The sequence below is a fragment of the Cupressus sempervirens genome, chromosome 10 (assembly GCF_028749045.1).
Source record: "Cupressus sempervirens isolate cs-2001-9-10 chromosome 10, ASM2874904v1, whole genome shotgun sequence".
Classification (NCBI taxonomy): domain Eukaryota; kingdom Viridiplantae; phylum Streptophyta; class Pinopsida; order Cupressales; family Cupressaceae; genus Cupressus; species Cupressus sempervirens.
The window spans coordinates 173,312,874-173,336,539 of record NC_143127.1 but is presented as its reverse complement, the minus strand read 5'-3'; the positions used below and the strand labels follow the sequence as shown (position 1 = coordinate 173,336,539).

General features: G+C 36.7%; 3 protein-coding genes across 5 annotated transcripts in view; 2 read left to right on the top strand and 1 right to left on the bottom strand.

The window, feature by feature from the left end:
- Positions 1-2,578: 2,578 nt before the first annotated feature.
- The window catches only part of LOC149533184 (histone H3-like centromeric protein CENH3), a 38,173-nt gene continuing 17,085 nt past the window's right edge, over positions 2,579-23,666 (bottom strand). The window contains exons 4-7 of one of the 3 annotated variants that reach the window (XM_089803767.1): positions 4,144-4,182; positions 3,887-4,056; positions 3,171-3,489; positions 2,579-3,021 (exon numbers count right to left, since the gene is read on the bottom strand). In XM_089803767.1, coding sequence (XP_089659893.1) covers positions 2,941-3,021; positions 3,171-3,489; positions 3,887-4,056; positions 4,144-4,182 — 609 coding nt within the window. In that variant the 3' untranslated portion in view covers positions 2,579-2,940. Of the gene's footprint in view, positions 3,022-3,170; positions 3,490-3,886; positions 4,060-4,143; positions 4,183-8,964; positions 9,577-23,666 lie in introns of those variants that run through there. The other 2 variants (XM_089803766.1, XM_089803768.1) reach the window with 2 other exon arrangements.
- On the top strand, positions 10,377-17,437 carry LOC149533186 (uncharacterized). Its single transcript, XM_089803241.1, has 5 exons — positions 10,377-10,517; positions 11,685-11,743; positions 16,438-16,533; positions 16,589-16,750; positions 16,813-17,437. The coding sequence occupies exons 1-5, from the start codon at positions 10,377-10,379 to the stop codon at positions 17,435-17,437; spliced, it is 1,083 nt and encodes a 360-aa protein (XP_089659367.1).
- Positions 17,701-22,525, top strand: LOC149533185 (uncharacterized). Its single transcript, XM_089803239.1, has 4 exons — positions 17,701-17,738; positions 21,526-21,621; positions 21,677-21,838; positions 21,973-22,525. Exons 1-4 carry the CDS (start codon positions 17,701-17,703, stop codon positions 22,523-22,525), a joined length of 849 nt encoding a protein of 282 aa, XP_089659365.1.

The window sequence follows — 23,666 nt, the reverse complement described above, 5'->3', positions numbered from 1 at the left end:
TGGAAGTAGGGCTAAAATAAGAAGTTGGCCTTAAGCCAAGTCTGCTAAAATGGCCTTCTTTTGTTTAGATCTTTCGAAGCAGGTGAATTCTAATAATGATATTGTAAATTTCCAAGAATCATAGGTATATCTAATATCACATCTGCCAGGTGCAAGTTTTGTTTTTATCCTATGCCTCAACAGCAAGGTTAATTGCATTTTAGTGTTATTAGGTAATGAATACATTTTGTGTATTGCTCTCTAGCTATAATAATGTATATGAAACCCATTGTTCCTCCACAAAAATAAACAAAATAGTGTAGACAAAAATCTAAGCTTGCCAAGAGAAACGTTTTTAGTCTTAGTGGCATGGCCAAAGGCTAACTTTAGAGAAATGTAAGGAGGAACAAGCAGAACCATAGTCAAGACCAACATGCAAATACCTTGGCTCTCTGCATGTCTCAAGGGAATGAATTCATATAACTTTTAGTCATTTTGATAATTGTTACAAATTCATTATTATACATGTGTTGCGAAGTATTATTCTTGCTTCATACCGAACTATCCAACATGTCTATTGTCTTCTTCATGTATTTCACTTAAACTTGACATGATCATTTGAGCAATGTTCTGTTTCATTTTTGGCTTGTGTAATATTATATTTCAAAAAGTTAAAATGTCATATTTGAAATTCGTCAAGTTCCAGAGTTTTTGTTTCTCGTCTGTAATTTTGAAGCTTTATATTAACCAACATGTTCTGTATGGTGCAGGTGAAAAGCCATAGACAATACTAATAACAAAGCAGAGGGAACGTTGCACAGTAGAAAAAACATCAGAAGCTTTTGGAGCCACTGAAACTATACAACTGAACCTGGTTTTCAATTGAAGGTATTTCATTTTTCCATGTCTATAATTCATCCATTCGTACAATATATTTTAGAATGAAGATATCATATTTCATTCTGAAGTTTTGTGCATTCATTGTCCAAAGTCTTTTTGCAGCTATATCATTACATTGCTACTAATTATTTTGTTTATATACGACCTTTTAAGTTCACTATATGAATATTGGTATTATATTATTTTAGAACTGATGGCTTGACTTTAATGAGCTCAAATTAGAGGAGGGCCTGGGGCACATGCAGTGCTCCTAAGCACTCAATAACTCAAATAAATAATATAATAATTAAATAATGCTTCGAGTGTCAGTCTTAGCCAACTTAGTTTAAATTTGTTTTATTTTTGCTAGGCCTTATGTTCTTGGGGCAACATGATTGTTTTGTTTCATTGGATATTGGGGAAAATAAGTAATCTGTCTAACAGCATGATTGAGAGCTAATAATAGGGTTGTAGCCTATTATTGCAGGGGGATCCCACCCAAATTGAGAATTCAAATATTCATAGTTTCACGACTTTTGATGAGTTTTGTGCATTCATTCTAAAATATATTGTTCAAGATAACAGTTCCAAATTGTTCAGGACACTATTCTTTGGCTGGAGCTTTCATAGGCCTCCATCTTTTAAATAATGAATTTTATTTAAAATCGATCATAGTGAAAGTTCTGTTCAAATTCCACTCAACAAAAACTTCATTTACAGCTATCTTTCCTACTGCGAGCAACTATGTACAAGGGTTTACCCAGTTAGTGTCTACATTTGCTTTTCTTTTGAATTCTAAAAAATATAAAACATTGTTCTGCGTATTCTATTAATATACCTTTAAACACAAATAAATAGATCTCAAAATCTATTCAAGTCATGATTCTTCTTTAATGCTTGACATGAAATTTCATAGTTTTGTAGACTAAAAATATACTTGTGTCTTAATATACTAATGAACTTATTTTGCATAGACTTCTTCCTTTCCAATGCAACAACTGCTGGTTTTTTGCTCCCCTAATTAAAAATTCTCTGTCATTTTGTGAATGTCAAATTCTTATGGTTTTCTTCATTTTCCATAACATTGCTTGTTCAAACTTGTCAATTTGAAGATTAGTTGTACAACTTAAAAGGAGGGATTTGTACTGGTACATGTCATACATGTAGGGTTCCAAAACAAACAAGGCATTTACAGGTAACAATGCATTATATGTTTCATTACTAATTTTCATATTGTAAGTTAATAATAAAATATTATAAAATTGTTAAGATTGGAGAGTGTGTTATCATGTACAAATTTATTTTTAAAATGCTTTTGCTACTTTACATTATTCATTTATTTTATGTCATTTCTGTAGTTCCTAAATTACAGTTCAGTTAATTTATTTCTGGAAGATTTTTGGTGTTTTATTTCTTATTCTTTTTCTCCTGATCCATCTATATTTTTGTTCTACATCACAAACAATAGACTCTAATATTTGTCTTAGTTGACAACTGGAAAAAAGGCTCCTTTCTCCAGTGTTGAAAAAGCCATCTATAGGTCAGCAATAGTCCTCTTTCCCTTGGTGCTGAATTTAGGCACTCTCTTCTTTCTTTTCCCTATCATGGTTCACCCAGGTCATCTTCAAAATCACATGTATATACCATAATGTAGTTTCATCTTTCTCTATTAGTTTATGATTTTTATTTATTTATTCATACTTAAATATCAATCCTAATATGCCTGTCAAGGAAATGCACTAATTTCACACAAAAAATGTGTTTAATCATGTCTACATCTTTTTAATGTTCATCGCCTCATAATTACTATTTCTAGAGAACCATATGGCCTCAATGTCCTGTTTATTTGTCTTTGAGATTATAGCTTCCCTTCTCCAGTTCTACCATCATTTGTTCCATCATTTGTTTCATATGGGCTTCTAAGTGCATGGCCTCAAAGATAAAGCAGTTGTTTTCTACTCTAATCTTATACTCTATATTGTTTCCACTAATCATGATATTAAGTTCATATTCTTCTTTCTGATAGATAAAAGTCTCTTTGTTGCTCATGCCATACAACAAATACATGGCACTCAAAGAAACTTATCTCACCTCAATTTCATTCATCAGCTTCATGGCTTCAATAATGCAAAGCACCTGACCTTTCCTTACTTGATCTCCAACCTGTGATAAAACATCAAATTCAATTCACTAAATACCTACAATTCCATTATCTTAGTAAGCCTGCTAAATATTCATATGGCATACAGCAGCAAAACAAATTTTAAATAAATTCTCTTGGACTTCAAATAATTACAATAAGGAAAAACAACCTTTACAAAAGGTGGCTCGCCAAGTGCAGGACTCTTGTAAAAAGTTCCAGCCATAGGACTTTCCAAAGGTGGATGTCCAGATTTAGCAGGAGCGGATTCTTTAGGGGCTGATGGTGCAGCAGGTACAATAGCAGTTGATGGTGCAGGTGCAGCAGGTGCTGGTGGTGGGGGGGCTGGAGCTGTTGGATAAGGAGCATGTACCATTACTTGCTGAGGTGGAGGAGGAGGAGGCTGAGGCAATGCCTCCTTTTTCCTAATCAAGAGTTCACAATCTTGTTGTTTTAGATGCAACTCCATAATATCCCTAGAGTCCACAAGCCTGCATCAAAAAGATCAAACAGCAGAAAACTATTTTAATATATATAACCATCAAGGAAGAATCCTAGTAACTTCCAATGCACCTAGCACAGCTTTCACTTGCTGTTATGGACAAATTCCATAGTCCAAAGTAATTTACCAATACTGGCCACATAATATGATTATTTGTTATGGCTTAAGCGTTATAATAGTGAATAAAGAAACACGTTTTGCACCTTGGCCAACACTAGAAACAATCTGCTATAAGAAACTACACAAACAGAATGACATGAATCATTTCCATTTTTTCTTTTGAAGTCAGCGGGAAATATATGCGCACTCAGTTCCACAAAGCCTGGAAATTCATACATTATAAAGGAACTATTCGAAATATCCCATGAGCATAGATAAAGCCTCACTTTACAAGATTAGCCACTTCCTCCATGAATGTGGTAATAGATTCTTCTGTCATTTTTGAAGCTACTGGAGGAGCCTCTGCTGCAGGTTTGACTTCTTTCTCTTCTGATGATGGCACTTCCAGACTTGGGGCAGAAACTGCAGCGGCATTAGATGATCCATCAACTGCGACCTGCTGAGAGGTGTGAGATACATTCCCTCAATAAGTGATATCATCAAATGATAACGACACAAGCTCACAGAAAAGTCAATGCCTTACCTTATTGACAGGTGACTTCCACATAGTTCGCAAAGATCCCTGCCAAGAGAATAAGAGCATTATCAATCATTAGAATACGTAAAGTTTTTTTAAAAACACTGCACAAATATAAATACCAGCTGCAAAACCTGGGACTGCCAATTTCACCAGCAACCATTCGCTATCAAAGTTCTCAAGTAGTTACTCAAGGATAGAGAATTTTAGAGCTGACATTCAGAAATCATTTTTTAATGTTTATATATTAAAATTTTCAGGTGTTTTCTAGAAGAAACGCTACCTTGCAATCAGATAAACTACTGTAACCATTTGTCTTGAAAAATTCTTAATTTTTGATAATATGTTATAAAAATGGATTAAAAAAATTTTGAAGGAATGTAGTCAGTAATGCTCGGGCCGAAATATATGTAGTCAGTAATGTAGTCTTCGTGTTGTGTGGTTGTCAAATTAGTTGATTTCAGTTGGTACGCTAAAATCCCCAACAACCTTGACAGGTGTGGTACAATTGTCAAGACTAGTTACAAGTCCAAGACAGATTGGACAGACAAGATAGAACTCAATCAAAAGAGCTTGCTTCAAAGGCTTTCCACTGGAAAAAAAAATCAACAATATATAGTCCCTGAAAAAATGGACAGAATTATTATTTATACCGATATCACTGGATACTAACTTGATATGAAATCCCAACATGAGCAAAAGAATAACACCATAGATAAATAAAGCCATGAATTTAGCAAATTACCAACTTTGGAGGTATTGTTGTCATTACCTTCTGTTATGATTTCTTCCATTGTTTCATTTTGTTTTTCCGAACTCTTTGGTTGTTTTTCGTTTTTGTCTCTGCCTTCTTTTGGTTCTTTTCTTGTGCTTATATTGGGGCTATCACCTCTAACTGGTTCCTTCCTTTCTATATTCAAAGGTTAAGGTATAGTTTTATCTACTAGTGATTTTATTTCTGAAGTCTCATTTTCTTCGTTGTCTTCAATTTGCCTTTCTTCAGTTTCCCCTTCATTTATTAAGCTATTCATAGTGGTTAGATTACTTCCTTCTATTCTTAGCTTTTGATATCAATGTGAGCTTCTTCCCATAGTGTCACCAGATCTTCTAAGTCACTTTCTAGAAGTAGCTTCTCATGTATCAGTTGTCTATATATTTTCAAGTTGTCCTTAGTTTCTTTGGTATAAGAGTTGTTATCTATAGACAACATACAATCCTGAATTATATATGTTCTCTTTTCTACATCTTTGATTATGCGCTTTTCTCTTTCACAGTCTTCAAATTTCTTTCTTATTATGTCCTTCCTTCCCTTCTCTGATGGCTAAGGTGTGTGCCAACTTCTTAAAATGTTGCTAGTGTGTGCCATTTGAGTAGGATTTATGGTTATAGAAATTTGAATTTACAGATTTGTACTCGAATAATTAGTTTGGTTTTTACTGTAGTTTATTGTCATTTCGGTATGATTTATGGTTATAGAAATTAAATTTTACATATTTGTACTTAAAACAGTTACTTTGGTTTTAACTGTAGTTTGTGGATTTTTATTTTTGGATTTGATGTAAGAAGATTTTACACAATTTAATTCTAAAATTACATTTATTAGAATTACAAATTGTGGAAATCTGATATCATTAATAAAAACATATATCAATAAACATTTATTATAATAGTCAAAATATCAAAAAGATTGAAATGTTGGTCAGTTTAGTTTGATTATATATTCATAAGATGGCAAAAGATACATAGTCAATGTAATGTTTCTTCATCAGTTTGATTTTATATTCATAAGATCACATAAGATATCAGTTTATGTAACATTTTTTGAATTTCTTAAAAATGGATAAGTTTTCAGTTGATTAATAGAATGAAGATCTGATAGGTAACAAATTCAAAACAATAGACATAAGGTTTAAATGGTCCATCATTTCATGACGTAATGATAAATCATGAGAATGAAAGAAATTTAAATATTCAAGCCAATTCTAATTATAATATTTCAAAAGAATTAACTTCATTACATAAATCTTATTGAACTAGTACTCTGAGTAGTGCAATCCATGGTAGTCGTACAGCTACAATATTGGAAGGTATTTCTGAACAAAGCTCTCATAAAATAGAAAACATACCCAAAGCTACAAACACGTTCATGTCAATTATGAAGCATATCAAATGCAGCAACGGTGACATGAAGGATGGATTTATTAATAATATTGCAATCAAACCGATCGTGACCATATTGTTTACACATATTGACATCGAAAGACACAGCTTTTAACGATTTCTGTTGCAATGAAAAGTAAATTTCATGTTATTAATCAGAGCACAAGTAAGCAAGTATGATAGGTTCGATTATTGGAAATAAATATTGATGGAGAGCATGAATTTCGGTTGCTGAAGAATGATTGCCCAAGAAGCTTCGTACTTTGTAGAAGCCGCTGGAGTATTGTTTTTCCCCAAATGCTGCCTAATGATTCACGTCTGACAATACTTTATGTTTGTGGCAGGTGTATTAGATGCATGCGGTATGAAAAGGACCTTCACCTCAAGGCTTTTCATGAGCATAGGATACGCATCACCAACAAATTTCACAACTCCCTGCATGCCTGACAACTTTGTAATGATCTGTTGCAATTGACAATAAACGAAAGATATGCAAAGCGCCATTAAAAAAGAAGAGGAGTTCATGCGGATATGGAGCATGGGAGTTCCTTTACTTTCCAATATCGAGCAAACTACAAACACAAAGCTACAAACACGTCATGTATAGGACTTTTTTTGCATAGGATCTTTCTGAATAAACTAAAGACCAAATTGGGTATGTATGCATGCTTCGATCTATGGTGTTATGGGTTACCACGACATTAAGTGTAAGGGAAGGACCCCCATGTTGAAAAGGTCTGCACTCAACGTCTTTCCCAAAAACAAAGTTGAAGCTCTTTTGGCAGTGTGCACATTCACCCCTGCTTTATTATACGGTCTCCTTTAGATGTCCACCCCTTTCTTTCCACGCCCACTTGCATGTCTGTATAACCCAGCACTTGTAATGCTGAGTACACTGCATCAACATGAGTATCAAACATAGGTCAACGTGTAATTTATAGTTTTTATACCATGTTCCATTAGAGATCTGGTCTACTTAATTGTTATTCTTGGCTTGGAGCTTGCAATGACAGTTACTTTTATACCAGTTTGCTTTTACAAAAATGGAGGAAAATCAATTTTGAATCTCTTAGATTCCATCAGTTTACTTGAATAAATAATTTATAATCCTAATACTCTTAGTATACATTATATTGATTGGTATTTGTTTGAAATTATCCATAAAACATATATTAAAAGAAATATTATTTTAGAGAAATTATTAGATGGAGCACTAATCTCAAGAGCTTTGAGCTATTTACATGTCAAACTATGCTTTCTTGAAACCAGTAGTGACTGCCATGTCTCAATGCAATTTCCACTACGTGTGCACTGTGAGCAGATGTCAATGTACGCTGAGGAATCCATGATAAAATGTCGTTCTATCTCCAGCACTCCCATATTGCAAAGTAAACATATTCTTTCCTCCCATTCTTTCTTTGGTAGTGTCCACCTAACCATTTCACACCTCAAGTAATGGGAACTCATTCTAAATTGAGCTATGAGCATTTTGGCTTTCCAATTGATATTTGCTCCTATGTATGCTTTCTCCGCATGCTCCCTCTTCAGATTAAATTCTTTGATATAATAATCTTCTTTGCATCCTTTTTGTTTTGACCATATTAGACTCTTGGACTTTTCTTCCACATACTTTTTAATATCCTCATTGTTATCTGGACATTCTTGCCTACTAATATTCCACTTACCATCCATTTACCATTTTGTTTCATCCACATGTTTTTTCTTCTGTCAAGTCTTTCTTCTATGATCAATTTAGGCCATTGCTGATTTTCCATTCTTTGAGTTTTCTGCTTCTCCCTCCTCAACATACAGCAGAAAATTAATGTACCTCTGTGAATAATTACATGGTCATCCATGTTGCTACTGGAGTCTCAGCCATTGATCTCTGACTCGAGGTTGTTTTTTGGGATATCAAATGCCTTCAGCGTAATAAATTAGGCAATAACATAAACTGGGCTTTAGGCAGGAACATGATTTTTATGAAGAAACTGTCCTTGCATCCAGCAAATTATATAGGCTTGTAGCAATGTGATTTCACCCATGCTAATAAAGATTTCATCTTTAAAACATGAGAGGCATACCTATACAAACAAATCACAATTTTTGGTATACTTATGCAACATTAGATATTCTAAACTTGGCAATAAATTAGGCATTGTAACACATTAAATTCAGCGATATCAGAAACTGAGCTTTAAACAAGCCTGTGCTTTATATGGACAAGTCACCCTGTGCACCCAGCAAATAAAGTAGGCTTATAGCAACCTGGTTTCACCTATGCCAATTAAGTGTCTTCAAAACATGAACTATCCAAAAAAATCTCTAGTTCACAAATTTTTGGAATAACCATGCATCATTAAATATTCTAAACTCTGTAATAAAATTAGGCATTTTAACACATTAAATTCAATTATCAAAAACTGGACTTCGAATAAGAACATGCTATCTATGGAAAGATCATCATATTCATCAGCAAATCATATAGCAACCTTGTTTCAACCATGATGCTAATGATTTAGTCTCTAAAACATTAAGAGGCGTTTTACTTCTAAACTCAAGAGGATACTACTAATTATGATCAAAGCAATAAACATGAGGATAGTATTAGATTGTTATCAAACTGAAATAACCCAAGAAAAGAATGACCCGTCATCAAACTTCAAAGCATGTTCCAAAAAATGAGAAGTAGGGCTTCCATATTATACATTTAGTTTTACCAATGGTACAGACATGTAGAGACCAAAGTAGAAGTACAAAATAGTAAATGCAGGTACGATACAGAAATTTCACCATGGCCTATCAACATGTACACCACGAAGGCGTCTAGCTAAATGTAAATCTTTGGGCATTATTGTTACTCGTTTAGCATGAATTGCGCACAGGTTTGTATCCTCGAACAAATTTACAATGTAGTCCTCAGCAGCCTCTTGCAAAGCTATTAAAGCTTCAGCAGTCCATCGATCCACCTCTAGTGAATAATGTGTTGTCACCTCCCTTACAACTCTCACAAACGGGAACGTTGGAATCAACAGTTCAAAGCTCTTTTGGTATCTTCTTATTTCTCTAAGAGCAACAGTTCCAGGCTTAAATCTGTGAGGCTTCCTCACACTCTTTGGTGTTGTTGCACGTGGAGCCTCAGCACTACGTCTGGCCCTTGCAGCACCAGCACTGGAAGATTCTGCAGGACGAACAGGATTGGAAGCAGTGGGAGTGGAATCAGGAGGATTACCACTTTTCTTCCTGGGGACTGTTGACTTCCGCCTAGCCATCTTCAGATATCTGAGAGGAATCATATAATTAATAATCTTGCTGATAAACAAATTTTAAAAAACTAAGCTATTTATATATGATAATATAACCAACGCTAGGGGATAACTTTGGAATAAATGAATTATAGCTATTTGTACCAACCATCTTTTATATTCACTGTTTTATCAGTGACTCTGTATGCACCTGTTACTCAATATAATCATATTTTTCTCACCACTAATTAATTATTGTTGTCTGCCACTTCTTCAGACACATTACAGCATCCATAGAATTTCTATGCTATACTTTCAAATGTAACTAACTTCTATGTTTCTTTGATAGACTCATTATTACAGTTATGGTATTTATTCGATACCTATAGCAAGATATGCATCAAATATTTTATCCATTGAGTTCACCATCTGTTCATAGTTTCTTGTTGTATCTTATTTCTGCTGAGTCAATGATTGCTGCATAAAATGAAGCTTGACATTTACAATGCTACATCATTCCTTCAATTGCTTCATAGTTTAAATATCTTTCTTATCGCTAATTATAATGCTGATAACTTTCACTTGTGATCTAACTTATGACATCAATGGGAAAATATGGCAATCTCAATTTGGGGAACTCTGACATCAATGACTAGCTTTTTATCATAACGTTCATCGAGGTGTTAAAAGGAAGGAGATTTCTATATGAGGTTCTTGGAAGGCTGAGGCGGAAGCATCAAGTTCTGGAGCATTAAAGCTTGCAAGTGGCACTGAAGATACCTTGTCACAGTTTCCCTCTCTCTTCAAGAGAACTCGCACATATTCCCTGAAGAATCAATGGTTGTTGGAAGTGACGCTTTGCAGATGTTTGCCAAGGCAGGCTCCACTATCTCGAAAACTATGTTTGAAATGTCCAGTCAAATTTTGGGTCGCAGAGGAAGTGAGAACTGTCGTGTCGAGACTGATGTTCTGTTCTTGGTATTGTATTGCCAATGTGCCTCTGGAATGCATATCATGTTTAATGGCAGCCACCCTCTTCCCAACACATGTGAACAAAGATACCATGCCAGACCTAGCATATAACGGAGAATTGATATCTGATCGTGTTTGGAGCTCATGCTATATCATAACTGCTAAGGAGTTTAGATGCATTATCCACCATGACCAAACGACTGTGGAAATTATGTAAGGAGTTATCTATTCTGAGATATTATTATAACACTAGGATAGTGTTTTGTTTCAGAATTTATATCTATATAATAAGTTGATTTTATGAGTTATTAATTTATTTCTCTTGGTTGCAGGGTGCATACTGAATGATGAGGGATTAATGTACATGAGAATGTTGATTGCGATCATGAGGATATATTCTTCCATCAGAGGGATGACACTATCACGATCTTATTGCATTGATCAAAGTAGTCCTTGATTGATCTATATAATAAGTTGATGTCAATTTAATATCTATTGGTTGCAAGATGCAACAAGAAGATTCAAAGGGAGATGTGCTCCACCTCAGGGAGGTTACATCATCTATTTTATCGTGGAGCCATCCCTGCTGAGAGGGAGACTCTGATGAGAGAGAATCTCAGTCATTATTATTCATGCTGATTATAAGTTTTTGTGACAAATTAAGTGTTGTAGAAATTAAGAATGCTGCTCGAAAAAAAATTCAGCTGTGATTTATTTTATTGTAAATTTCTTAAAGAGTTTCAACTGTGATTTTATGAGTTATTATTGACTTAATTAATTAGAAGTTCTAAGGACAACCTGATAACTCTTCCACCTATGAGAGATTCATAGTGATTTATTTTATTGTAAATTTCTTAAAGAGTTTCAACTGTGATTTTATGAGTTATTATTGACTTAAAATTAATTAGAAGTTCTAAGGACAACCTGACAACTCTTCCACTTATGAGAGATTCATAGTGAACATCATATAGAGAGATCCATGATGTCATCATGTTGACAGATTTTGTGATTGGAAGTTGGAAGTCATGTTGAGAGAGTCCATGACTGTATGACGTTAAGAGAGTCCGTGATAAAATGCTGGTTGTAAACCTTGCTAACTTGTCATACTGAGAGATTCCATGACAGCATCATGTTGAGCAAGTCCGTGATGAAATCTGATTGTCATTCTTGCAGGTTTGTCATTCCATCACGTTGAGCAAGTCTGTGATGAAATCTGATTGTGATTCTTGCAGGTTTGCCATGTTGAGAGATTCCATTACAGTATCACATTGAGCGAGTCCAAGATGAAAGCTGACTATGATTCTTGCAATTGTTTCATGTTGAGTGATTCCATGAAGTATGTTTTGGATCTATACGATCAGAATTTATCGACATTTTTGGTTGCAGCTTTATGTGACTGCTTAGCTAAATATCTCTCTCGCTAAGAAAGAGTGTTGGAGATTGTAGCTGCAATAGAGATCTTTATCTCTAGAAATATGGAAATTATTATCGTTATGGTCACCTTCAATTGAAAAGGACATTTATGATCAATTGTAATATTAAATATAAAGACATGCCATACAACATGTGTTGAGGCATGGAAATACGACGAGTTGTATTTAAAAATTAAGTCATGTTTTAGGATTTTGAAGAGACCTTAGGTTGTAATGTGAAGAGTCTCTCTATGTATCATATATATCACATCAAGCGAAAGGCATTGTACACTTAAATATTTTATGATCAATAAAGAAGATGTTTTGTTGGTGTGGCTGGGCTTTTCCCTTTATTTAGAGGGATTTTTCTAGGATAAGTTCTGGTGCATTTTGTATATGTTTTAGTTCTTTTTTTTATTGTTGTTTATCTTATTTCTGGGCAGATATCAAACACAAAATAGATAGTAATGTTGTAAACTATAACCCTTGTAATTCTTCATTGCACAGTGTCTTTGCTTTGGCTGGAAATCAAATTTCTTCCTAAGTCTCCATCTCATCTAGCTTGCCTCATCATCTCCCTCATCCAAATCCTCGACCACATGACCTATTTGATTCAAGACACGTGCATTGTGAACCCATATCGTGAATCTACAGACCAAAGGTAGCCATTGGGAGGTTACACCTACTTTTTCTGGTAGTGTAACACCTCCCTGTTGGAAACACAAGAGGAGTAACTAAGAGAGGAGGAGGTGAATCAGTTACTACAAAAATAAATCCTAGATCCCTTAGATGTCAACACAACTTAAAACATAAACTCTGATAAACTGTATTCTGTTGTAACTCGGCAAACACACAGGCACTTGGTTAACATAGGCAAATGTTGTAACTCGGCAAATACTAAAAATCAATTGTTACTTGGCAATAACTGATCTTTAAGATGTTAATTATGATTAAACTTAATTAAACTTAGTTGCATACACATGAAAGTAAATAGCATGAACACAAGTGACACCAAGATTTAACGTGGAAACCCAATTTGGGAAAAGCCACCAATTGCAACTAGTTGCTGATTTTCCTTTTCTTGAAGTGAGTCTTGTTAGGAGCTAACCTTGTTAAAGGTTACAAAACACATTGTTAGGTGTGACCCTGTTAGAGGATTTAATTAGCATGTTAGGAGTGGCCTTGTTAAGAGGTCTTTAAACACTTCACTCTAGAAATGTCACCTTGTTAGAAGATTTACAAATAACTATTAAGTTAACTCTGTTAAGAGATTTTGATCACTGCTACAATGGTTAGAGAGTAACAATGACATGACCTGATTTCTGATGCAACTGAATTGCTGATTACAGATCTCCATTCTGGCTTTGATATTTGATCCTTCTTGATCAAATGTATCTTTGCAGCTCCACAAGGATATTATGCTTATCCTTCAAATTCGCTTCCTCCAAGCATCCTTCTTCTTCACACACTCATTCACATTCAAATCCCACAACTTGACCTTGCATTTATATCTTATACACTATCAAGTCGGCTTGAATACAACTTACAATAAATAATATTCATCTTCTTAATCAGCTAAAACCATCAAACATAATCATTTAACTCAATAGGCCAAAACAAGAAAATCCTTTGTTAGCCGGCCCTGCTCGGTAGACACTAACCATAATAGATTTTCCTTCGTCAGCCAAGCGAATTCGGTTAACACTGGTTTCCATGCCAACTCTCTTTGTCTCCCAAATGAACTCAGTGATCACTGTCTTCTGCGAATTCTCTTTTATAACCAAGTGAGCTCAATTAACACTCGTTACCTTCCAACTTTCCTTTGTCTCCCAAGTGAACTCGATAGACACTGTCATATGAACTTGGCATACACAGGAATGCTCGGCAACCACAGAAAATTGTCTTCATTGTCCGAGTGAGCTCGGCAAACACTGACTGGTAAATGTATGTCATTTTGTGTAACATCAAAGACAACATACAATTAAATGATTGTATCCAACACTCCCTAGACTGTCCACTAGCGTTCGGAATCCTCTTGCCTCATCTAAACTCCATTTTTTACTTTGTTTCCTCTCTCTTGGTTACTCTCACTGCCTAGGCAATTTAAATGAATCTTGAGCTTTATTCACCATTGTTGGACATTGTCGAACATTTTTTGACATTGTTGGACAGTTTCCACAACTTTCTAGTCATCTCACATCACTTCTCCAACACACACCAGCTCGTCCCTTCGATCAACCAAAATCTAGTTTCTTGGCTTCAAAAGGGAGTTATATCACACTCATTCACATCCATTCAATTGGTATATCATAGTTTATTGAGCACTTTCTATCTTTAAAGTTTATCACTTATTGTTTTATTGATCTATCTACTATCATATCTATCAATATTGGTTGCCCATGAGGTGTAAACACCAAAATGAGGATTTGACTTTGGCAGGCCTCTAAAGCAAATAGCCCAGCACTTATCCTTTTTGCTATGTGTGGAGGATTGAAGGAGGAAATGGTATGATTTCTTAACATTCTTCTACCTGGAGGTTGTAAGATCCTTCTTTTCGTTTTCCTTGCTTTAAAATTGTTTTGCTCTAAACATTACTTTTTGTTATTTAAATTCAATAGTCTTTTAAGTGTGTTGCTTTAGTTATAGGTCTTAAATTTTTTGGCCTGGATTGTCATACCTTGTTCGTAAAGGATGCACACACTGCACCGCTGTATGGAATCTCTGTTGGCTTCCTAGACTTGTGCAAGCGTCCAAGGCAGTGAGTTAGTGAAATTCAATAAACACTCTTGATCAATTAGCTCTCTTGTTATCAATATCTTAAATATTTTAACCAGTTCATGGCATAAAGGTATTTCAGGTTAAGTACTTTGCAATGACACTGATGTTTAGTCTTGGTTTGATTCATTGATCTCCCTAGCTCACTAGAGCACTAGCTAAGTGAGGTGGCGCACGGATTGATTTGTAACTTGAGATTTTGTCAATCTTGAAAGTGGTGAATTCTCTTCTCCACATACACACACAAATATGTGTATGTGTGTGTGCGCGCATATAAGTGTGTGTGTGTGTGTGTGTGTGTGTACACGTACACACTCATATATAAAATTTTAAAACATGCATAAACACAGATGCACATATCTGTGTGTATAATATATGAATTTAAAACTAAAAATTATATACTATAAAATTGTGAAACTAGTAATTCTGAATTAAAATTATTTGAATACCCCATAATTTGTAGAAATGAAAATACTCCTAAATTCATAATTCAGTAATTTGTAAATGTCAACACAAAATGAATATTACAATCAATATTTAACGATTTTCATTGCTCTTCTTCAAAAGCATCAACGTAAAACATTAGGTTCAATTTAATTTGAGCCATGAGCTACAATGCCAATTCCACTAGCCATTATTGTAGAAGATGACATCTAAAGATATTTTCTACAAAGTTATGCAACAATGTCTAAGTCAACACACACGAGTTAGATCCCATTTCCTCATCACTCCCTCATTGTAATAAAGTTTCTTATACGATAAGCCTTCATAACCCATGACAGTTTCATGTTTTATTGCTTGAGTGAAAAATTATGTATACAACTATTATTTGTTTATTAAAAAGTTCTTTAAAAAAATTGTTTCTTTTTAGGCAGCCTTTGGTACTCCTAGGTTCACTTGTGTTCATCCTAATGGAACTCTAAAATTTGACAAAATTTAGAGTCCCAAATCCTATGCCAAATAAGTTTTTTGTATGAATGGTGGAAAGAATACAATATGGGGGATGATGTGTTGAAGATTTTGTTGCCAATTTGTAACATATATACAATAATTTTTTTGTACAAGTACTATGTAATGTATGGAAAGCTCTGGCTTGTAACAAACCAACACATCGTTCCTTGAGTTTTATAGCAAAACCTGTGGAGTCAATATAATAGATCGATCCAAAATGCCTACTTCCATAATGCAACTTTCAAAGATTGTCATGTCCCCAATTTTCTGGTGACAGTTTGATTTAATTAATTTAATTAATCTGGTTGTCCAAGGACGACTAATTAATTATTTTAATTAAATAAATAATATTAAAAGATAACCTTGTATTTAATAAAGTGACTTGGGAAATATTTAATAAAGTCACTTGAGGGATAAGATCAAAAAAGTTCTAGAAGTCTCTGGAGAGGATGGAGAAAAAAGAATAAATAGGCACCCCGGGGCTCCATTCGAATAAGGTAGTTGATTATCTCTCTTTGTGTTTCAGATTGTGATTCAATCACAGGTGCATTTGTGGAACCTAGGGTTTCTACAATTGTCACAGTTGGCCATTGAGAACGATAACTCTCAATTGGTACGCAATTTTGAGGGTGTGAAATATCATCTGAATTATTGCAGATTGGAGGTGACATTCAGTCATTTCATCAGGGCGACTATTTGTGGCTTAGGGCCAAATTTGGAAGATTGAGTTTTGGGGATCACTTTGAGTATTGAGATTCGAAGATATAATCTATTTACAAGGTTCACAGGATCAGTGGCAGTATTGGACAGAATAGGGAAGAAGGCAAGTTTCCTAGACAATCCTCCCAGCCAGCATTTCCGTATACGTGGAGGAAGATTCGAAGGTGATTAATAATCCAATACAGTTGCAAAGCATGTGAGAGCTTTGACATCCGGCAGGGCGGCCTCCCTCATTATAACATTAAGACCAGCGTGGTACCGCAAGAAGATTGGCAGTCCGGAAACCCTCTGTCTTCGGCAGCAATTTAATGACAATAACAAGATCCCGATCAGGAAGGGAGTTCAAGACGACTGCGCGATTTGCCATGACCCGGATATTAGGCGAGCGCCATTCTGCGGATTACAAACAAAAGCGATTCACCTTGGACTAGTGGTTAAGACAGTCAACAGTCGGATTCAGGGCAACCTTGGTTCCGCAAACGCTGGGGGTGCATTCACTGTGATCGGTATCTCAGTATTGAGAAATGTGAGGGTCGGAATACTATATCCAATTTAGCGGCAGCAGCAAATTCAAGTCCTGGTCAAACTGGTGATCTCTCACAGAGGAAGCTTTATATTGGTGGTCTTTCATATGACACAACTACTGACAAACTGCTGAAAGTATTTTCAAAGTATGGAGAGATTGAGGAAGGTTCAGTTGCATATGATAAGAGTACAAACAAATCCAGGGGATTTGCATTTGTGACTTTTAAGACTGTGGAAGCTGCAAAGCGGGCTCTGAAGGAACCAAACAAAACCATTGATGGTAGAGGGGTTAATGCAAAACTTGCAGCCGAGGGTCAGAAGGAGAAACCGGCACCACAACCTACAGCATCTCCACAAGCACAACCACTTCCACAAATTCAGACAGGTTATGCAGCTGAGTATCCAAGTATGATGTCATATCATAGGTCAGTACCACAGGCACCAGCTTCTGCACCCCTATCAATTGGTTACTCGACATATCCTCCAGGTCTATTTGCATATGCTGTTCAGCCGACACCATATTCTAACAACAGCCCTTCATAATCATTGATGGAGCCGGCAACCTCAGGTTTTTATTCCTATATAGTCTGGTTCATTGTTGATTATTGGATTATGAAACATTGATTTGTTTTCTGGACACCATTGGCATTATTATCTACTGCTTGTACATCTATTATTTGAGATACCCTCCTGTGCATACTGTTTGATGAAATGTCAAACCCATGAAGTTTAGTATTTTGGTCGGGGATATTACAGTGGTATCAGAGCGGTTTTCTTGCCATCCTGTGGGGTGAGAACCGAATTACATGGGTGATCAGCGCTTTACTTCAAACAAGATGGACAGGTACAGCACAAAGTCTCCAAGGACACAATCTCGGACAAGTAATAGACAGAGTATTCAGAGTCGGAAATGTGGAAAGGAGGACTATTCAGGTATTCAGGATGAGCTCAGAAAGATCAAACATAACATGTCTGAACTGTTGGTTAAACACCGCCGTATGCTTGACAGGCTGTCCGTCCCAGCTAAGGTGAGTAAATCAACTGGATTTCGTTTTGGCAAATCTTCTCACGAAGAGTTGACAGATACAATGAGAGATGTTACGAGGAACCTTAATGAGGAGTTCGAGAAACAAGTGTGCAACCAGTCAGAGGCTTCAGTTCGGTCACAGGAAGAAGCGGTGAAGGACATTACTCTGATGGATAGTAACTGTCAACCTGACACTCAAGTTGAGACAGTTGAATACGAGCTTTCCAAGGGTGATGTCTCAGATACTCAAGGTAGTTTGGTTCCGACAAGCAATGATTACAGCGAAGTGAGTTCAGATGATGATGAAGATGTCATTGTTCATGATAATGAGATACCTGGTGGAAATGAGCAGACATCGAGCATTTATGATTTTGCTGACAGAGAATACCAGGCTCAGTTAGATGCTTCGTCACATGAGGATGAAATTGGTGGTACTTCACATGATTTGTCCAGCCAGCTGAAGGTGAGCGAAGATAGTATTGTGGCTTCTTTATCTCATCATGACAAGATGCGGGAGATGTTAGAAGAGCACATCCAGATGATTCAGTTACAAGGAAGACATAAGGGAGTTCAGGCAAATTCTTCTTGTTGTGACTTACATGCAATTGGTAAAGGAATGGGAATGACGAAGTTGAGCTATTTGCATCTTCTATCAGACCGTGACTATCTTCTTAGCCTTACCAAAGATTATTCAGATGCCTTGAGGAGGAAGGAGGAGGAAGTTGTCAAGCTTTCTTGCGAGCTTGAGGACACTCGAGCAACTTTGGCATTACTAGACTGGGAGAAACATGGGAATGAGCATGGCATGGAGCTAAGCTTAATTTCATCTGGTACGTCTGACACTCAGTTTCCTGCAGTAGGATGTTCATATGTGGTAGCTGATAATGTTACGAGTTCATCTTGCATTCACATCCAGGATACAAGGACAATGGCAGACAGGTATGTGAAGTTAGCTGGTATTGGTCACATTACTCAGGTAAGTAGTTTGCTTGAGTTACCAGTTGTTTCTTGCATATGGATTCGGGAATGTTTCAGCAGCATTTGGGATTCAGTCAACCGAAGATCTTTAGCACTTTATGATAGCCATGATTGTTTGAGTACTATCATGGATTTGATTAGCAGAATATACGGTGTTGTTTTTCCTTGTGCCAACAGAACATCCGATGTTGGTATTAGTTTTTATGCACCGTTGTTGGGTTTGGTTCATATTTCCAGTCGACCATCCTTGCTGAAAGGTGTTGAAGGTTTTTCATATTTGGAAGCATGTACAGATGAGTCCCAGGATCGTTTTGACCTTGATGACATCCGGGAGAATGAAGTGAACAGTTTTGAAGATTCAGCTTCCTTGACAGTTTCTTTAGGAACAGAAGAGCTTGATAGCAGGACTACAGATTTTGACACTCTGGATGTTGATATGAGTTTTAAAGTTGATTCGAAAAATATAGATGGTAATAATCCAGAGACCAGTATCTTTGGAGACATTCCTCCAGACAATGTGTCAGAAGGAGTTTTTAGAAAACAGTCTAGCCAGAGCCATCATGTGGTTAGCCAGTTGAAAGTTAGTGAGCGAGACATTGCTATCGCTTGTGAGCATTTTGATACTGCTCGTCAGTTGTTGGCTGTTACTGGTTGGGGTTCTTCTATGACAGATGAGTCCAGCGGTGGTTACTTTTCTTTGGCAGAGATTCATGCCTTGCGTGAAGCTGTTCGGATTTTGAAGCAGGATTATTTACGATTGGTAGCCGACCGTGATCACTTGGTTGAGTGGGGAAGTACAGCATATGAGGCACTCTTGGATCGTGAAGAGGAGGTGAGTGAGCTTTCCCAAGAGCTCATAGCGACTACTGAGGCTTTAGAGGACACTCGGCAGGATCTACAAAAGTCGCAGTTTCAGTTGAAGGAGGTGACCATGGAGTTGGAGCATTTGCGGTCAAAACCAGCCCCAGACCTAGTTCATTTGACTACTGAGGTGGATGATGGTAAGTACACTTCCGCAGTTACTACTAAGGAGCATATTGTTGAGGCTGACACACATATTCAGGATTTGGTAGTAGCTGGTTCTAATGAGTTCGGGATACCAGTAGAGTCAAGTCTCCAGATTGATTCTACTCAAATAGTTGATAGTGTGGTACAGTTGAGTACGCCACCCTTACAGGAGGACCCGATGTGGTGTAAAGGGGAGTATGTAAATGTTTCCTCATATAATTTTTACTGCACTAAACCGTTCATGGAGTATTTGCTGGATAGTGCATGTGTTCATTTGGACTCGCATAAGGTGACAGAAGGTGTTCTCATCCAAGATACTAGTGTTATTTGCAGATTGGTTGAGAAGATTATAGGGGTCCTTTCTACTATGCTACCTCACAAGGATCTCGAGGAAGGGTTTGTTGAGCAGAATGCACGGGATCCTAGCCAGCCTACAGTCACTTGGAGTCAGAAAATGGAGCCATCTGTTGATTCCCAGTTCAGTGATGATGAGCCAGCAGCAGAGTTTGGAGGTTCTTACCGGCATTATACGGTAGGGTACGCTCATCATTTTTCTTTTGACACAGAGATAGAAGATTTTATTTCACGCAGATGTAGATTGGCTCCAGTTTCTTATCATCCATTAGGGGATAGATTGGCACCATATTTTGAAAATAAAATTGGTAGTTGCAAGTTACTCAGCCTGCAGCATCGATACACCCGGAGCAGTTTTTCAGAGATTGAATTTGATGGCAGTAATTCAGGTACCTATAGCTGTTGTCATATCTACAGAGCAATTGGGTGCAAGTGTCATTCTGACGGGGGCTTGAGTTTTGATAGAGTTGATGTTTCAGTTGGCTTGAGTTCCGCAGAATGGTTTCTTCTACTGACATCTACAGTTGGTTTTCAGATGATTTCATCAGAAGTGTCAGTTGTTTGGATGTTGAGTACAGTTTCTCAGCTACTGGTATTGATGATTTCTCCACGGGAGTATGATGTGGATTGGGATGATACACAGATTTACATTTGGGATCTAGGAAGACTGATTGGTTCATAGTTCAGCCATTGCTTGGGGACAAGCAATTTCAGGAAGGGCGGACTGTCATGTCCCCAATTTTTTGGTGACAGTTCGATTTAATTAATTTAATTAATCTGGTTGTCCAAGGACGACTAATTAATTATTTTAATTAAATAAATAATATTAAAAGATAACCTTGTATTTAATAAAGTGACTTGGGAAATATTTAATAAAGTCACTTGAGGGATAAGATCAAAAAAGTTCTAGAAGTCTCTGGAGAGGATGGAGAAAAAAGAATAAATAGGCACCCCGGGGCTCCATTCGAATAAGGTAGTTGATTATCTCTCTTTGTGTTTCAGATTGTGATTCAATCACAGGTGCATTTGTGGAACCTAGGGTTTCTACAATTGTCACAGTTGGCCATTGAGAACGATAACTCTCAATTGGTACGCAATTTTGAGGGTGTGAAATATCATCTGAATTATTGCAGATTGGAGGTGACATTCAGTCATTTCATCAGGGCGACTATTTGTGGCTTAGGGCCAAATTTGGAAGATTGAGTTTTGGGGATCACTTTGAGTATTGAGATTCGAAGATATAATCTATTTACAAGGTTCACAGGATCAGTGGCAGTATTGGACAGAATAGGGAAGAAGGCAAGTTTCCTAGACAATCCTCCCAGCCAGCATTTCCGTATACGTGGAGGAAGATTCGAAGGTGATTAATAATCCAATACAGTTGCAAAGCATGTGAGAGCTTTGACATCCGGCAGGGCGGCCTCCCTCATTATAACATTAAGACCAGCGTGGTACCGCAAGAAGATTGGCAGTCCGGAAACCCTCTGTCTTCGGCAGCAATTTAATGACAATAACAAGATCCCGATCAGGAAGGGAGTTCAAGACGACTGCGCGATTTGCCATGACCCGGATATTAGGCGAGCGCCATTCTGCGGATTACAAACAAAAGCGATTCACCTTGGACTAGTGGTTAAGACAGTCAACAGTCAGATTCAGGGCAACCTTGGTTCCACAAACGCTGGGGGTGCATTCACTGTGATCGGTATCTCAGTATTGAGAAATGTGAGGGTCGGAATACTATATCCAATTTAGCGGCTGCAGCAAATTCAAGTCCTGGTCAAACTGGTGATCTCTCACAGAGGAAGCTTTATATTGGTGGTCTTTCATATGACACAACTACTGACAAACTGCTGAAAGTATTTTCAAAGTATGGAGAGATTGAGGAAGGTTCAGTTGCATATGATAAGAGTACAAACAAATCCAGGGGATTTGCATTTGTGACTTTTAAGACTGTGGAAGCTGCAAGGCGGGCTCTGAAGGAACCAAACAAAACCATTGATGGTAGAGGGGTTAATGCAAAACTTGCAGCCGAGGGTCAGAAGGAGAAACCGACACCACAACCTACAGCATCTCCACAAGCACATCAACTTCCACAAATTCAGACAGGTTATGCAGCTGAGTATCCAAGTATGATGTCATATCATAGGTCAGTACCACAGGCACCAGCTTCTGCACCCCTATCAATTGGTTACTCGACATATCCTCCAGGTCTATCTGCATATGCTGTTCAGCCGACACCATATTCTAACAACAGCCCTTCATAATCATTGATGGAGCCGGCAACCTCAGGTTTTTATTCCTATATAGTCTGGTTCATTGTTGATTATTGGATTATGAAACATTGATTTGTTTTCTGGACACCATTGGCATTATTATCTACTGCTTGTACATCTATTATTTGAGATACCCTCCTATGCATACTGTTTGACGAAATGTCAAACCCATGAAGTTTAGTATTTTGGTCGGGGATATTACAAAGATATTGTCAAATTGTGGCTTCGTATTCAAGTCTCATTATTGGAAAAGAAGTTGAGTCTGTTTGTTATTTGTTGGATAATGATGAAGACAACAAAATTCTGGAAAATACCTCCTTGATCAACATTAGAGCAAATCTTGCTATCCTGCTATCATTTGGGGCTATGTGTTTGTGGACGTTGCTACAGTTGTTTGTGAGAACATCAAGGTCTTCTAAATAAACTTCAAAGTTGTCAAAGTGAAAGAATAAGAGCATTGAGCAAAATGAAACACTTGTTGAGTTCACTGGATAACCCATGGGGAGTCAAAAAGTAGTGTAGTGAATCATGGTATATGCACCCGGTCCAGCAGAACGAAGAAGAATGGAAGATTAGTTTAAAATGTTGGGAGGATAAGCAACATGGAAACAAGGGATCTATATGTGACGACAAAGGAGGAACACGCAATACTTCTTTAAATGACGGATATGAAGAAGAAATCCAAAGATACCCCTAACAATGATAATGAAGCGTGCAGAGAGAAGGAAAAACGAAACACGACAACTGGGAAATGTTAATATTATTACGTAAAGTTCCATAGCGATGATCTTCAACAAAGAAAAGTCGGAAGCCGTCAGGAGCATTTATGCAGTAGAAAGTAGGACGCCATATACCATCAAAGATGGGAATGCAGAACAGAGCCATATAATATCGAGAAAATCATATCCTCGCAGGTCAGAGATAAATTGATAAGTCTTGCCATTAATAACAAATTAACATGTCAACATAGAAATGCTATAAACATTTCAATTAAAAGTAAATTAAAATAATATCCACTATGATGTAAAAGTATCAAAGGAATCCTTCTATGTCAGTAATCAAAAACATTTGAATAAATTTGTTATGAAGAAAAGTGACCCTTTGAAAAGTCACTCTATGAAATACAAATAGG

Coding starts and splice junctions, on each gene's coding strand:
- LOC149533186 (XM_089803241.1), top strand. CDS start 10,377: ATGGTTGTTGGAAGTGACGCTTTGCAGATGTTTGCCAAGGCAGGCTCC. Junction 10,518..11,684: donor AGACTGATGTTCTGTTCTTG/GTATTGTATTGC, acceptor TCATTCTTGCAG/GTTTGTCATTCCATCACGTT. Junction 11,744..16,437: donor TCTGATTGTGATTCTTGCAG/GTTTGCCATGTT, acceptor CAAGGTTCACAG/GATCAGTGGCAGTATTGGAC.
- LOC149533185 (XM_089803239.1), top strand. CDS start 17,701: ATGGGTGATCAGCGCTTTACTTCAAACAAGATGGACAG. Junction 17,739..21,525: donor ACTTCAAACAAGATGGACAG/GTACAGCACAAA, acceptor CAAGGTTCACAG/GATCAGTGGCAGTATTGGAC. Junction 21,622..21,676: donor ACGTGGAGGAAGATTCGAAG/GTGATTAATAAT, acceptor GACATCCGGCAG/GGCGGCCTCCCTCATTATAA.